Source organism: Gekko japonicus, unplaced genomic scaffold, assembly GCF_001447785.1.
Source record: "Gekko japonicus isolate JY-2015 unplaced genomic scaffold, Gekko_japonicus_V1.1 scaffold519, whole genome shotgun sequence".
NCBI lineage: Eukaryota > Metazoa > Chordata > Lepidosauria > Squamata > Gekkonidae > Gekko > Gekko japonicus.
In genome coordinates this window covers 490,247-505,251 of record NW_015168666.1, presented here as the reverse complement: position 1 = coordinate 505,251, position 15,005 = coordinate 490,247, and the positions used below count along the sequence as shown (strand labels likewise).

The 15,005-nt window shown below is 39.1% G+C and overlaps 1 protein-coding gene across 4 annotated transcripts in view; it reads right to left on the bottom strand.

Moving 5' to 3' along the window:
* Positions 1 to 10,183: 10,183 nt before the first annotated feature.
* Positions 10,184 to 15,005, bottom strand: part of QKI (QKI, KH domain containing, RNA binding) — a 205,098-nt gene continuing 200,276 nt past the window's right edge. For all 4 annotated transcript variants that reach the window (XM_015415305.1, XM_015415301.1, XM_015415302.1 and 1 more), the window contains one exon: positions 10,184 to 12,040. In XM_015415305.1, coding sequence (XP_015270791.1) covers positions 12,024 to 12,040 — 17 coding nt within the window. In that variant the 3' untranslated portion in view covers positions 10,184 to 12,023. The remainder of the gene's footprint in view (positions 12,041 to 15,005) is intronic.

Here is a 15,005-nt window from a genome sequence, read left to right as displayed (position 1 = left end):
CTGAGCCGGAGGGAACTGATGGTATATCCCCTGTGAAAACTCCAGGACCGTTGAAAACCAAGGTTGTCTCAGCCCCCAAGGGCTGCCTCCTCGACTGCAGAACAGAGGACACTTTTTGTTGTTTCTGCTTGCAAAGACATCGACTTGGGGAACTCCCCACTTTTGGAAGAGTGGGAGGAGGTATGTTGGGTTCACTCCCCACTCGTGAAGGCTGAGACCTGCTCGGCTTAGATGGTCTGCCTGCACGTTCATGTGTCCTGGAATGTGAGTGGCCACGAGGAATATGTTGTTTGCGATGCATAAGTCCCACAACTGGATTGCAAGGTTGCAAAGGCATAGGGAAACAGTGCCTCCCTGTCGACGTAGGAAAGCGCTGTGGTGTTGTCCGTCAGGACCATGACACATTTTCCCTTGATTAAGGGTAGGAAGCTGGTAACAGCGTGTTGTATAGCCATCAGTTTTAGGAAGTTTATGTGTCGCTTCCTCATCCGCGCGTCCCACTTGTCTCTAACAGACAGCCCCATGGAGTGTGCACCCCATCCTGTCAGGGAAGCATCTGTTGTTATGGTGACTTCGGGTGACAGGGCGCTCCCTGGAGGATATTTGAAGGGACGGTCTACCTAAGTAATGAGTCCTGTATGCTGGGAAGAGGGGATAGGACGACAGTGTGTGCGTTTTTCGACTGGTCGTAGTTGTGGATGAACCAGAGTTGTAACGGACACATTTTGAGTCTGGTGAAGACGAGAACTGACGTAGTTGCAGCCATTAGATCTTACAGCCTCTGGATTTGGAAGGCAGTGACAGAGGGTTGGGTATGGACGACAGTGGCTAGGGAAATGATATCTGCTGCCCTATCTTGGGGCAGGTAAGCCATGCATGTCTGTGAATCCAGTATTGCACCGATGTACTGTATTCGCTGGACAAGACACAAGTGAGACTTTTGTTGATTGACTTGTAGGCCCAGGTTGTGCAGTAGTGCCAGAGTCTCTGTGACGTTTGAGACCAGGGCGTTTTTCGAAGGTGCCACCAGAAGCCAATCGTCTATGTATGGGTAGACGGACACCCCCTTGAGATGTAGGAAAGCTGCAACTACAATCATGGTTTTCGTGAAGACTCTTGGGGCACTGGAAAGGCTGAATGGAAGGACCGTATATTGATAGTGGTGTTGCCCAATCGCAAAGCGTAGATATTGACGGTGGAAGGGGTGGATAGTAAGGTGGAAATATGCGTCTTGGAGGTCGAGAGTGGCCATCCAAACGTCTGTGAAGCAGTGGCATGATCTGATGCAGGGACACGATGTGGAAGCAGTGGTAGGTCACAAAACGGTTCAGTTCCCTTAGGTCTAATATGGGTTGAACGCCTCCGTCTCTCTTTGGGACTGTTAAGTATCAGGAATAAAATCCCATCCCTTGGAGGCGTGGTGGTACACGTTCGATGGCTCCCTTCTGCAGAAGGACGGACACCTCCTCGAGGAGAGGTGGGGAAGGGGGCGTGGAGACGACAGGAGTATTGGGGTTCTGATGGAACTGAATTTTCTAACCTTGGGTCAAGATGGACAGCACCCACTCGTCTGAGGTGATGAGACGCCAAGCATGAAGAAAAGGAAACAGACAGGTAGGAGCTGTCTCGGTGACAGGGAAGTCAAAAACCCTGCTTGGAGGGTTTGGACTGTTTGGTGTGGGAAGGTTGTTGGCCTGAACTGAATTTTTGGTTTTTGAAAAGCAGGTCTTTGGCCTCCCGAAGACGCTCGTGGTCTACATCGTGTGTCTGGAGACTGATGAGTTGGTGTACACCTCTGCCAGGACCTTGACCAGGTGCGGGAATGGTATTGTTGTTTTGCAGAGGACGAGACTCCTAGAGCTCGAGAAGCTTTTATGCTTTTGTCTAACTCTTGTAGAGTAGTATCTGTGGTAGCACTGAAAAGGCCCAGGCCATCGAAAGGGAGATCTTCTACATAGGATCTAGTATCTATCGGGAGATTAGTGTTGCAGAGCCAGGAATGTCTTCTGAGAGCTATTGCAGAAGCCATTGTTCGTGAAGATGCCTCGAGGACGTGTTTAGTAGTGTTGAGCTGTTGTTTTGTCAACACCATGCCATCTTTTTGTATGACTCTGGCTGCTTGAAGTTTGTCCTCTGGGAGGTGGCTGAGAATTTCAGAGAACCTTTCCCAGAGAGTGTATTGATAGCGGTTCATACAGGCCAGGTAGTCGCCTTGACTCCCAATGCTCCCATGGAGTAGAAGCGCAGGCCGAAAGCATCTTCTTACCTTCCTTGTCAGAAGGTGTTGAATGCGTTCTCTTGGACTTGGAAGATGTTATCACCATAGAGTTTGGCTGAGGGGACGAGAAGAGAAATTCGGCATCTGACTCTTGGACTCTGTACATGTGGTCCAATTTCCTTGTGGACAAAGGAGCAGACGATGGCTTTAGCCATGGTGACTTTGCTGCCTGCAGAAGGACTGAGGACATGGGCAATGCCAAGATGGATGAGGTATCATGCTGAACTATGGCGTAAACAGCATCTGTTGCCTGCGGATGTTGCTGGACGACAGAGCGGCCTAAGGAATGGGCCATTCTTTTGACTAGGTCAGTGTAAGAGGTAAGGTTGTCAGATGGAGAGACAGGTAAGTCCTCCGCGACATCCTGGTTTGAAGATGTATGGTCAGGAGAGGTATGAGCCTCAGAAGCCTCTGTATCTGAGTCCTCTTCCATGAAGTCAGAGGAGTCTTGTTGAGGTGTGTGGACCAAAGTGTCCTGTTGAGAAGGTACTGGTTTCGTTTGGACGACAGGAACGACAGGGTTTGGAGTGACCAGAGGATTGAGAGGATGACTTGGTTCCAGATCGACTACAGGAAGACGTGACAGAGATGCTGAAGGTCTCAACTTGTGGGGGGATCTCGACCGATGAACAGAGTGGGTCGAATAGCAATCCCAATCGGAATAGCCCGCTGGAGTTAACCATGGCATGGACGGTGGATAAGCCCCGTAGAGGTATCTCAACTGTCATTGATCCCACGACATCGGTGGTGGTGGGGGGGTAGGAAGACTTTGGGGGAGCGACTTCTGGACCATGGACGTCTGGGAGACAAAGCAGTAGCTTGTCTGTGGGAATTGTCCCTGTAATGTCAGTCGTCGATATCGACAGATTGAGTGAGCAGACGAGGAAGGTGACGCTGCGTGTCACATGAGGTATATCGGTGCCGACATGGATCAATGTCAGGAGCTTCCAATACCGTCGATGTCGACGACGGAGGAGACGGAGAATGCTATGCATCCATCGGATGACTTAGGAGCTCTACGTTTCAATGTCAGAGTAAGGAGGCTCCATTTGGTGGACAGGGGAATCCAATACATGGATGGTCGGTATCGGTGGAGGGACTTAGGCCTCCAATATCGATACTGCCGTTGGAACAGGAGGCACTATAGGGGCATCACCCAGTGCAGGCACCGCTTCTTTCCCCTTCTTCGCTGCCTTAAGGGACTTGGAGGTGCCCTTCTTCGCGGATTTATGCTCTGTACTTGCCTTAGCCTTCTTTTTGATTGGTGTGGAGGCAGACGATCATGCCTTCGATGTCGGCGGTCGACATCGGAGACAGGTCTCGATGCCGGAGCTGTCGATGTAGACAATCTCTCCTCCATCGCTGAGGCAGGAGCAAGGGCTGATTCAAGCAGCGCCACTTTAAGGTGTGCAGCGCGGTTTTTCCTCATTTGGTTAGAGAAACGCGCACAGTAATGACAGGACTCTGGCTTGTGAGACTTTCCGAGGCAAAAAATACAGCGAGTATGACAGTCGGGAGGAGCAAGTTTGCTACCACGTTTGCATCTATTGAAAAATCCCCATTTCTTCTCAATAAAGAAGTGAAGTTGAGGGAACGGTTGAGGGGGGGGGGTAGCCCGAAGGCCGGAGGTAAATTCCCCTCAGAAGAAAATAAAGTTTTTTTAAAAAAAGGTTTTGAAGAACAAACAACTAAAACAGAAAAACAAAGTATGGAAATAATTCCTAAGAGCTAGAGCTGTGAGACAAAAGCGAACAGCGAACCAATTAGACCGACGAAGAAAGAGGTCTTTCCAATGTGGCGGTAAGAAAGGAACTGGTGGGATGTCCGCGCCCACCCCTTTGGGCATGCGCGGTGGGGTTCCTGCACATGCCCGACGGACCGGGCGCGAAAATCCGTTAAAAGAGCTTGCTACAGCACCGATCGATCCAGCGCGTGCGCACTAGATCCCATGGGTGTCGAAGACCACGTCGAAGATTATAGGTGCTGCAGTCTGAGGCAGTTCACATTGCAGTGCAGATCATAAGCCAGTTATTGTTATGGTGACTATTACTGTCCTAGTCCAAGCAACAAAATCAAGGAAAATGCAAACAAACTGATCCAAATAAGGAATAACATTGCCTATTGTGGATTCCAAACCCTGATTATTAGCATGAGGAAGACTGATGCTAATTGAACATATTGCCGAAAATGAGTTGCCATCTGCCTTTTTGCCCCAGATTTGCACACTTTAGATGGGTGATGGGGGACTTTGTAGATCTTGGAGAAATTCTGCCTCTGAAGTGTTACTTGTACCTTTACTGTTAGAAGATGTAAACACTTTGGATTAGACACTAAGGCAGATTTTAATTCTCTTTAGGGCACTTAAAACAGCAATCACACACGTAATTGATGGCAACAACACTACAAGCATGTGTCCCCCAAAATCTATAAAATGTTCAGGATGACCATTTGATAAAAGGAGATAGGTTGTAGTTTATTATACTGTTCATTGCATTATCTTGTTCTTACTGAATTGTTTTCTGCTTTATACTGTTTTTATTGAGTTTTTAAATTTGTTATCTGCTATTTCAGTGAGAAAGGCTGACTATAAATAAAGCAAACAGAGAAACAACACTAACAGTAGGGCAATCTACCTTAAACACTAAAAGACCCCACAGAAATGGAATAAAAAAAGGATTAAAAATGTGATTGAAAGTATTCATACATTTCAAAAGCTCTGACCTAAGGTGAAGAACTGTGAGATGAAAATGTGGCACAGCAGCGATGCAGCAACAGGCTGCTCACGCTGCATACTCTCTGTAGCATGGCAGCACGTTCACTGAAGTGGCAGAAGATACAGTCATGATAATGACTAGAAGGGAAGAAATAAGTATGGGGAGACTGGTGAGACCTTGTACAAGCCATTAACCAGTATGCACTCTTTTAAACAGCTACATGAAACAAAGTGCCACACAGCCCCTCAGAAAAGAATGTCCATAAGTACTAGCGAGGATAAATATATTGGCCAGATTGCTCAATTAAACTATGGAGAAATCTAGAGTCAGATATATAGCTTCTTTGAACACTTGGAGAGACAAAGTAGATTTTTAAAAAAAGGAATTTCAGGACAGAGACTGATTAATGCAAAATGTTAAGCACTCCTGAACTAAGTGTCACAAAGGAGAATACACATCATTGCTGTTTGCTGTATGTAGTGTCAGCTTCCAGCCCTAGCAATTTGCAGACTTGTACAGTACCTGTAAAATGTATTTAACTCTTGTGCAATAACCATGAAAACTTAAGGAATCATTACGTTTTACTGCAAACTTCCTGCCCTCTTGTTCATTTGGAGGAATACCTAAAAATTTTCATTGATAATATGCATACACACTTCTGTTCTCTTCTAACTCTGACAAACCATCTAACAGAATCTACTATAACGGGATTAAGGGATCAGGCCGCAATCTGAAATCTTTTCCGAAGCTAAAAACATTGATGACCGTTACAGAGTGCAAAAGGTACATTCTTTATTCTGCTATACATTTAGATACAGAATAAAATTTGACTTCTCAAAATATAAAACTAATGGCAGCCCTGCAAGCTGTCAATTGGCTTTTGAGGATAAAGCACATGTAACTTTTCCAGTTTTTATTGCACATCATGTACAGGTGTGATTTTTTTATTTACATGTGTTTGGGTAATGTCCATTTTTCCTAGTACACACTGTGTTCCACAAACAAAAACTTTAAATTATTCAAACATTCTGTCACAATACAATTTAAAGGATATTTATATATTAAAAATTCTTCTGTACTCATTAGTTCCCCAGATGCTAATAATTTGTCTGGGGAGTAGTTTCTCCTGTTTCAATTACGTGTTAAAAAAAGACATAAAATGGTTGGCAAAATGTGAATACTACAAGAAAGCCATCTGTAGCTTCTCCAATACCCACTTTCAAGGCAGAAGTATTAAACCTGCAGCTAGTGAGCAAGTAGTGTGAAAAGAACCAGAGCACCATTCTTTTGTTAACCAGTTTGATTCAACATTGATCACCACATAAAATATTTAACTGGCAATTGTGTTCAACTGTACAGCAGAATTGAAGATAGGAATCCCAAGTACAATAAATACATAATTTGTAGCCAAGGAATGTTTTAAAACAATGCCCCTATCTTTATTCTATGCAATGGGCTGTTTCAGAAACCTTTGTCAAAATATACAACCATACTTGTTATGTGTTTACTGGATTACATTATACTGTCCAGTTAGCATTTACTATATAAATTATTTCAGAAGGCCCCATGTCCTGAAAAAATTCAGCTCTCCAATACTGGAAGTTTAGTACTTCAACCAAACCTCTAACTTGCTGTGCAAATTACACTTTGACAGCAAAAGTCATACCTGATCTTTATATATGATTAACTATTATAAGTATATAGCATGATCCAAAGTGCATTTCTTGGACAACCAACAAATTCGTGGGACATACTCTTGAGTAAATACGCTAAGGACTATCACTTTATCTAGGTATTTATGTATCAATTGATTAATTTTTTCAGTAGTATAACTGACTTTTATTACAATCTTTAACATTAGAACTATTCTTCTGTTTACACTCTTTACACGGAGTTTTACCATTGTCTAGTTACATATGAACAATGTTCTTATAACTTACTTAATTTAAATCTTTTTAATGCATGAGAAACAGCCACAAATACTTCCCATGTCTTTTCTTCCGAAAGAAACACATAGCTATCAATAAATTTTAGTCAAACGCAGGCATGCCCTGGTGCAAGTGGTGATAAAAAATGTCACTAAGGTCCTCAGACAGAGATTCATCACTGCACCACCAAAATAAATTGTATTATTTTTCTTGTGAGACTATGGCAGGGAACAAAACCACACTTTGCCCATACTGCACATAGGCTCTAACAGCAGCTCTCCCCCCACTTGGTGGGGGTGGGGTGTGATCAGCTAGAGCACTGCTCCACGAAACACAACAAACTGGCCCTGGAGAAAATAATACCTGTGCTCCCATATGTAAATGGAAATACTTTCTTCCTACACACAGTGGAGTTTGCATATTACCCTGTACAGGGAATGCAAGAGGCATTAATTACATAAAAATAGCCATTCCTCACTGTCCATATTCTAAAATTTTTAATCAATATTAGTTGCTGTTTCAAATAAATGTGTACATATCCTTGACTTTAGATATCATAAAATTTTAACATCCTTTAAACCCTTAAAGCATATTGATTATAATTTTATAGCTACAATACTGAAGTGGATCATAAAGCTTCACTGTAAATACCTGTTTACATTTTATCCTGCCTAAGAGGACAGTTTAGTAGGGTGTGCTTCCCCCCCCCCCGCAGATAATCACAAATATGGAGTGTTCTTGGAGAACATTAAGCACTGAGCCTCTGGATTTAAATCGTTTGGATTTTTTAATTGTGTCCATTAGACATGCTTATTAAAGAAGAGTACTTTTCAGATGCATCATCCCGTCTCCACCTAGCAATACATGATGGATTTTATACGTGTTATATAACATGTATTATGAAGCATACAGCTGAACATGGCAGTGGCAAGCATTTTAAAAACGCTAAGGAAAACTGATTTACTCATGTGCCACCCCACCTCATTTCTTCTCCTAAATGGCCAAACTCCAACCTACTTTTAAAGCCCCTTTTCATTCTAAGATAGCCAAAAGTACATGGAATGAAAGAGGATAAACTGATCTCAAACATAGAAAATATTCAAAAGCCACTCTTTTCTAATGAAGTCTCCAGTAAAGAAAGTTTAAATTATTACTGCTTACATACCTGCACTCATTTTGATAATGTCATCCACAAGAACAAACATCTCAGATAACGGTCTTAGTAGTAGCCATAAATGGTACTACTTCAATGGTTTATTGTGTACTTTTTGCAGCTAGTACAAAATAACCTGTTTTGGATTTTTATACACTCCCCTGAGCTAAGTGGTGTTCGGACACTACAGTAGATTTATGAAGAAGTCTGCTGACCTAAAGATACTTGAGTTTTGTTCAAACTGCTTATGAGCAGTTGAAGTGAAATCAGTAAAATTACCTCAGAATTATGTAGTCAAAAAACTGCATCAAATGGCTGCAGGATCACAAAGTAATTTTTAAGAGTTACAAAATAAAGAGGCAAATTCTCCCAGTTTTATCAGTATAAAATATTTCCTACTTTAGACATATTCAAAACAGGTTATAAGATAGGAGACATGTTTTGAATGCTGAATCATACTTTTAATTACAAAATTTCCAGGCACATTTAATGTGGCCTCAGAATGGTTCAACAAAGAATCAAACTGGTTTCTCTGGGCAGAAAGTAACTATCTACCATATCTTTGCGCTTATGCCGTGAGCTGACAGTGATTATTTCAGAGAAGGAAAGTGTGGAATTAGTAATGCAAATGCTAAAAGGCAGGTGGCAAGACTCTAGAAGAATGCTTTCAATAATGCTACTTTGTTCCCAAAATCTACTGGCACCGACCCCCAAAGTAAGAGGCCAGAATGACCAAAGCCAATTTAATAGTAGTGTGCAGAATGTCAGCCAAACAAACAACATAAAACAAGTCACGTTGTGTTATCTGTGGTCACGTTCTTCAGGGTTAGTCCAATAACTCAAGACTTTACATTCTTCCGTCTTTCTTTGTTTATTTTAATTAAACATGTAATGGTTAATAAACTGACATAGTCCAGAGTTAGTAGGTTGATATTATAACATTTATTAAAATAATGCTATGGGTTAATAGAAACAGCAAAGAACCAAAGAATTAAAATGCAAGCTATGTAAAAACCCAACTAAAACCCAAATATGTCTAATGTATTCAATCCAGTAGCTAACTAAAAGCCCAAGAAAGACAACACTCCCAATATAATAATAAAGTACTGCAAAACAATTGGCAATTTTCAGTTATCAAAATTGTGGGTTTTGCATTTTTGTATCCTTTTCTCAGTCAGGAAAAAAATTCTTCTGAATGTTATATAACATACATATAAAACAAGATAGAAAAATACATTATAAACTTGTAACAATGGCTGTAAATACATTATCTTACATGTTTCTCATAGGCAATAGGTTGGTTATGGTACATACATAGCATCAAACTAAGATAAAGAATAGACAAATACATGTCATCTGTACGGTTACATACAAGCGACACTCCCATATACCCACTCTAAAAAAATTACATAATACTGTCAGAAAAAAGTCTTAAAACTACATATTTTAATAAAAGAAAAATTCAGGAAGTGATAATACTGAGAACCAAGGCATTCAGAGATTTCAAAATTCATGCTTTAAGTTGATCAAAAATGTTGTCAACTAAGTCTTCAAACTTTTTCCAGAACAAACATTACTATTACAAATCACACTTCTCCCAATAAGAGACCTTTGATCAGCATCTAAAAATGTCCAGGTTTATCATAGTTGAGATGAAACTGGATCAAATACTGGTAATGTGTGTTTTTTTAAACAATTCTCTCTTCAAAATGTTTGAGTGTCGCAAGTTTATTCAACCAAACAAAAATCAAAATGGCACAGCATATATTGAAAGTCAAACCAAAACAACCCTATGTGTAACAGGAAGACAAAGCCAGTGGCAGAATAAAAGAAAAGCTAGCTGAGTACAAAAGGATGAATGTTTATTGCATAGTAAATAAACTGATACTTGTTTCCAGGTGAGACACAATGTTAGACAGAGTCACCATGCAGGTGCTTAAAAAAATAAGCCCTCTTACCTAACTTACTATTGACCTTTGATTCGGAAGCTGTGAACGTTTTTAGGAGGATAAGAAGTTGACACTGGAGGGGGAAAGTTATTGCCTGATATTTGCCAAATATGATTAAGCCATTAGCACACCACTATTCACTCATTATTTTTATGATTCACTTTTGTGCGTAAAGTGTTTCACACTAGCCCAGTTCTATGAATTTATCTTGATACCAGAAGCATGACTGGACTTTCAAGATAGTTAACTGATACTTTTTATCTTTTCAGTAACGCGCAACCGGCAGTTAACATTCATCAAGTTTGATGAGAATTATGCACTGTGCACACTATTTGGCATTGTAGAGCAAACACCTAAAAACTTAAAACGTGTTTAAAAGATAGATGGCCAGTATGAATGTTTAATTTAATCACTGAAACAATTATTCTGTAGCAAGTTCAAGTTCTGCTGTACTTTCCCACATCTATTTCAAATAGAAACAGTACAACTGAATCCAAAGGGAAAAAATTAACACTTGCTACTGTATAAATACTGTCATTTAATGCTTTTATTTATAATGAGTGAGTCTTAGAACCCTTTGGTTTAAGGCTGAGTAAGTACTATAAAAATATACTGTCTACAATTGAAGAGGGAACATGTTACAAAAATATTGTGGCTGGCTGTTGGTGGTACAATTCTATTTCACAGTATATATCCTGGCAAAGTTACTTCACGTTATGGCAAACATCAGGTAATTTAAATGGTCAACTTATTTGTCTTTCTTCACAGCTTCTTTTCACATACTGGGCGACTGAGTGGCATGCATTTACTTGCTGTCTGAGGGAGGAGCTGATTATACGAGACATCTGACTAAATGACCATGAAGAAAATAAGGCACTTTCTTTTCTTTATACTTATTCCAATACTTAAAAAATAAAAAAGAAAGACAAAAAGGCTCTTTTGGTCTTTTGTTTCTCGACAACCACCAGAAAAAATCATTTAATGAAATAAAGGGTTTCTTTGTTCTTTTTCTTTTTTATAACACTTGAAAGTATAAAATGCTACATTTCCAAAAATATATTTTTTTCTGCACCAGCACCCTTGTATAGTAAAAGTATCTACTTTTTCAATTTGTTTCAATGCACTACACTTTATCTACAATTTCATTACATGTATACAGCAAATAGGCAAGCATGGCTTTTACATCCTTAATGAATTTTCTCTATACAGGGAGGTTTAAAAAAATATTTGAACAGTTTGCCCAGTAATGTGAGACATAATGCATGTACCTTGTACTCGTGTAATCTTTTAAGGAAGTTGTATAGTAAAAGGAACTTTATCTCAGGTTTAGCTTAAATAGTGTTGCTGTTTTGTTTATGCATTGATGTAGTTCAAAAATTCAGTAACCTATCTTTCATGGCACTTTTTTTCTTCTTAAAAACACCCAATTTGGCAGGTAATATAAAAAAGGCTGCATCTTCTGCCCTTTGAGGGCACTGGTAGTGACTACACTGCATGTCAAATTTTGAATACTTTTAGGAATCCCTTCACCAATGACATCCCTGACCAAAGGTTCATGCATGATGCATCATCACACAGTACATTCAAAGAGAGCTTTGACTTCTTTATGAGAAGAAAAAGATTCCTAGAAGTCTCACAGTAACTGCCTCTGTCATCAGGGAGTTAAGGGACATCTGCCTTCATCTCTGAAGTGAGGCCCTTCTTACCATTCATTTGGGGTGGGACACTAAAGGATGATCAGTGCGGAGGGATGAATTGGACCTTATTGCTTTACTACTATTCAGTGCAGGTTCTAGAACCACTTTCACCCAAACAGGGAAAAAAAGTTGAGTTGGAGGACAAGTTCTTTGTCTTTTGTTAGATGGTAAGACGAACGGACAAGTGCCTCAGCTCGCTGCACTGAAGACAGGCAAGCAAAGGCGATTACCAGTTAACTGATCAGCAGGCAGGCATGGTCAGGTCATCATTGGGTGAAGAGTTCAGAGGTCAGAAGGTCATAGGTTAGTTGCCGGTGGCGGCTGGGTGGTTAGAAACAAAACAAAACAAAAAGAAAGAAAGATAGAGAAGAGATTAGTTTCAGCTAGTGACGGCTTAATGACAACATGAAAACTAATCACAACTAATAAAAACAAGCATGTTTAATTCTGACATACTGCTTGACACCATCTACAGAATGCAATAAAAATCATGACAGCGCAGTATCATGATTTGAACATGTGAAGGAGAAGCCCACTCCCACAAAACTGGTTAACAAGAAAAAATAGAAATAAAATATAACAACTAATGGTTAGTAGCAGTCGATGAAAGAAAACAAACAAAAAACCAATGAACAGTTTCTGGAACTTGGTAAAAGAATTTAAAACAGTCAGTGTACCAATCAGTATCTGACTGCTATTAAGCATTAGTATTTTCCCATCTGCAAGCATCAAAGCAACTAGTAATGATGAATGTGATTATTAATAACTGGTTGTTAAAAGAAATGAATCTAAGGATTTGTCATGAACAATTTGGTTCCACATAAACTTTGGGCCAAACAAGGGATTTTTGTTCAATAAATTTTATTGCTTTTCAATTATTCTATTTACAAACAACATTGAATTTCTTGGCTTCATGATACAAAGCAATACTAAATTGTAGTCTAGAAGTGTAGGCATCATCATGGGAACCAGGAAAAGGCCAAAGAGCCTTTTCCTGCTGAAAATGCTATTTTACATATATAGGACGCTAAGAAAATGCACTTGCATGTAAACACTGTAAAAGTCCTGCCATTTTAAATTCTATACTTAAAATGCTCTAGTTACATCAAAAATAGAGGAAATCTAATTGATACTAATAAGGCATTTTAAAAACTACAAACAGCTCTTTATTTTCAAGCTAATACTCTGCAAATACAATAAAATCTGACATTTCATATACATTGCTGCTTTATATTTTTATATTTTAAAAGAAGCCACCTGTAAATACTATTTTCTTTTCCAAAACACACAAAAATTACAGTAAAACATAAAAAAGTTCTCAAGTGGAAAGTTATCATTCTCAATGTTCTTGAGCTGTTCCTTCTTTAATGACTCTCTCACATTCTCCTTCAACAACTTGGTCCACTTTACAGTAGTACAAATTTTAAGACTCATTCAACAGCTTAATCATCTCTAATAAATTCTGAGGTTTGATAAGAGTATTTGTACTGTTGCCATTGACTAAAGCAGAGGAGATGAAAGTGAGAAAGGTATTCAGTGCAAAGTCAGATTTGTGCCATTTCATAAAATTAAATCAGTAGGCGCAATGTTCACAGATAGCACACTTTTTAATGACCTACATCATGGGTAGGATTTACTTTCACATGGTAAATTGTTTCTGTAGCCTATCATTTAGGCTACAGTTCATGAACACTAAACATTATTGCTGTATCTTAAATGAGACCTTCTGTTCCCTGATTCTTTTTTTTTTTGAAAAAAAAATCTGAAAAGTGGGATTTAAGTTAAAAATGTTGTAAAAAATAAAAATAAAATAAAAATAAATATTTAACGTGGCACAATCTTGCCACCTTAAAATGTATACTAGGTATTCGGAATCTTAAAGCATTCTTGGTACTTACTACAATTTTGATTTAAAAAGGTATTACAATTTTATATATAAATTATGAGACAATTGGCTTCAGAAAAAAACATTCAATTATAGTCTTAGCATTGCCATTCTTGTGGTATATATAATCAATGCAAGCTATTTTAAGATACCAGTACACCTGTGATACATCCTCTGCCAAGTCCCTGACCTTCTACAGTACACACAGGTTTGTCAACTGTGCAACACCATTTACAGTTTATTACAATTAAATCAGTCAGTTTCTCAGTTACATGAATCAAATTCAGTTTTGTATTATTTATATAGCAGTGCCTTAACCCTAGCAGAAATTTAGTAAGTACTGCTGAATTCTTCAATTCTAAACCGAGAGAATGAATACTGACATACTGGGGGCTCTTGCTTTAAACACAATGCTTACATGTAAGCCAACACTAAGAATAAAAGCTTGCTTAATGAGAAAACATGACAATAGCTTTACAATTTTCAAAAGATTTTTTAACTGCAGACCCAAATCAATCTGCTTATAGCTTTTTCTCATGACAAGAAAGCATTTCGGTTTACTGACATGTTTTAACTAATACCGGTAATGGACAAAACAAAGCATGTATTTACAAGTTAAATGGAAAGTGCTCATTAATTTTAGAATGTTTATACTAAAATTTCTTCTTGGTTTTCTGTAGGCCAGAAGTTTAATAAATCCTGAACTAGATACCAAGAGATATTCTTAACTGCAGTAGTCTTCTGCTCAACTTTATGAAATCTGAAATTATCTGCTATGTTCGCTAATGATACATACTATTAAATCACACAGCACCATTAAAGAAAACGTCCCATCAGTAATACTAAAGGAGAAAGAGTTACATGTCATCATTCATAAGGCACTTGAGAATCTCTCACTAACAAAAATAACTGCAAATGTTACATGTATTTAAGACCATTATAAATAAAACTACAAACCCTGCTGCTACAAATTATTTGAGGAGAAAAATCTGACCAAAGAAGTCTGCAAAATGTTTTCTGATGTGCAGATCATAATGATGAAAGAGCAGGTGGCAATATAGCCTCTTTTTAAATGAAGACATAGTTGCCAAGACTTTCAGGTACAAAAGCTACAGCAAGAAGATTCAGAAAAGAACCTTCCCTATCTTCTCTGACACATATGATTGGGGTGATGGTGGCGGTAAGAGATCATGACTCCATTCTTGACCAGGCACACCTATACCACATCCCAACCTTGGACAGTATAACATTCAGATAGGGTATATGTATGCATTACCAGTGTATATCAGCCTGAATCATGTGATCAATTCCCTCCTCAAAAATCCAGGAGTCAAACAAACAATTCAGGCCTACATGCATTTGATTTTACATCTATTCACCCTATTCTAATGTACTCACAGG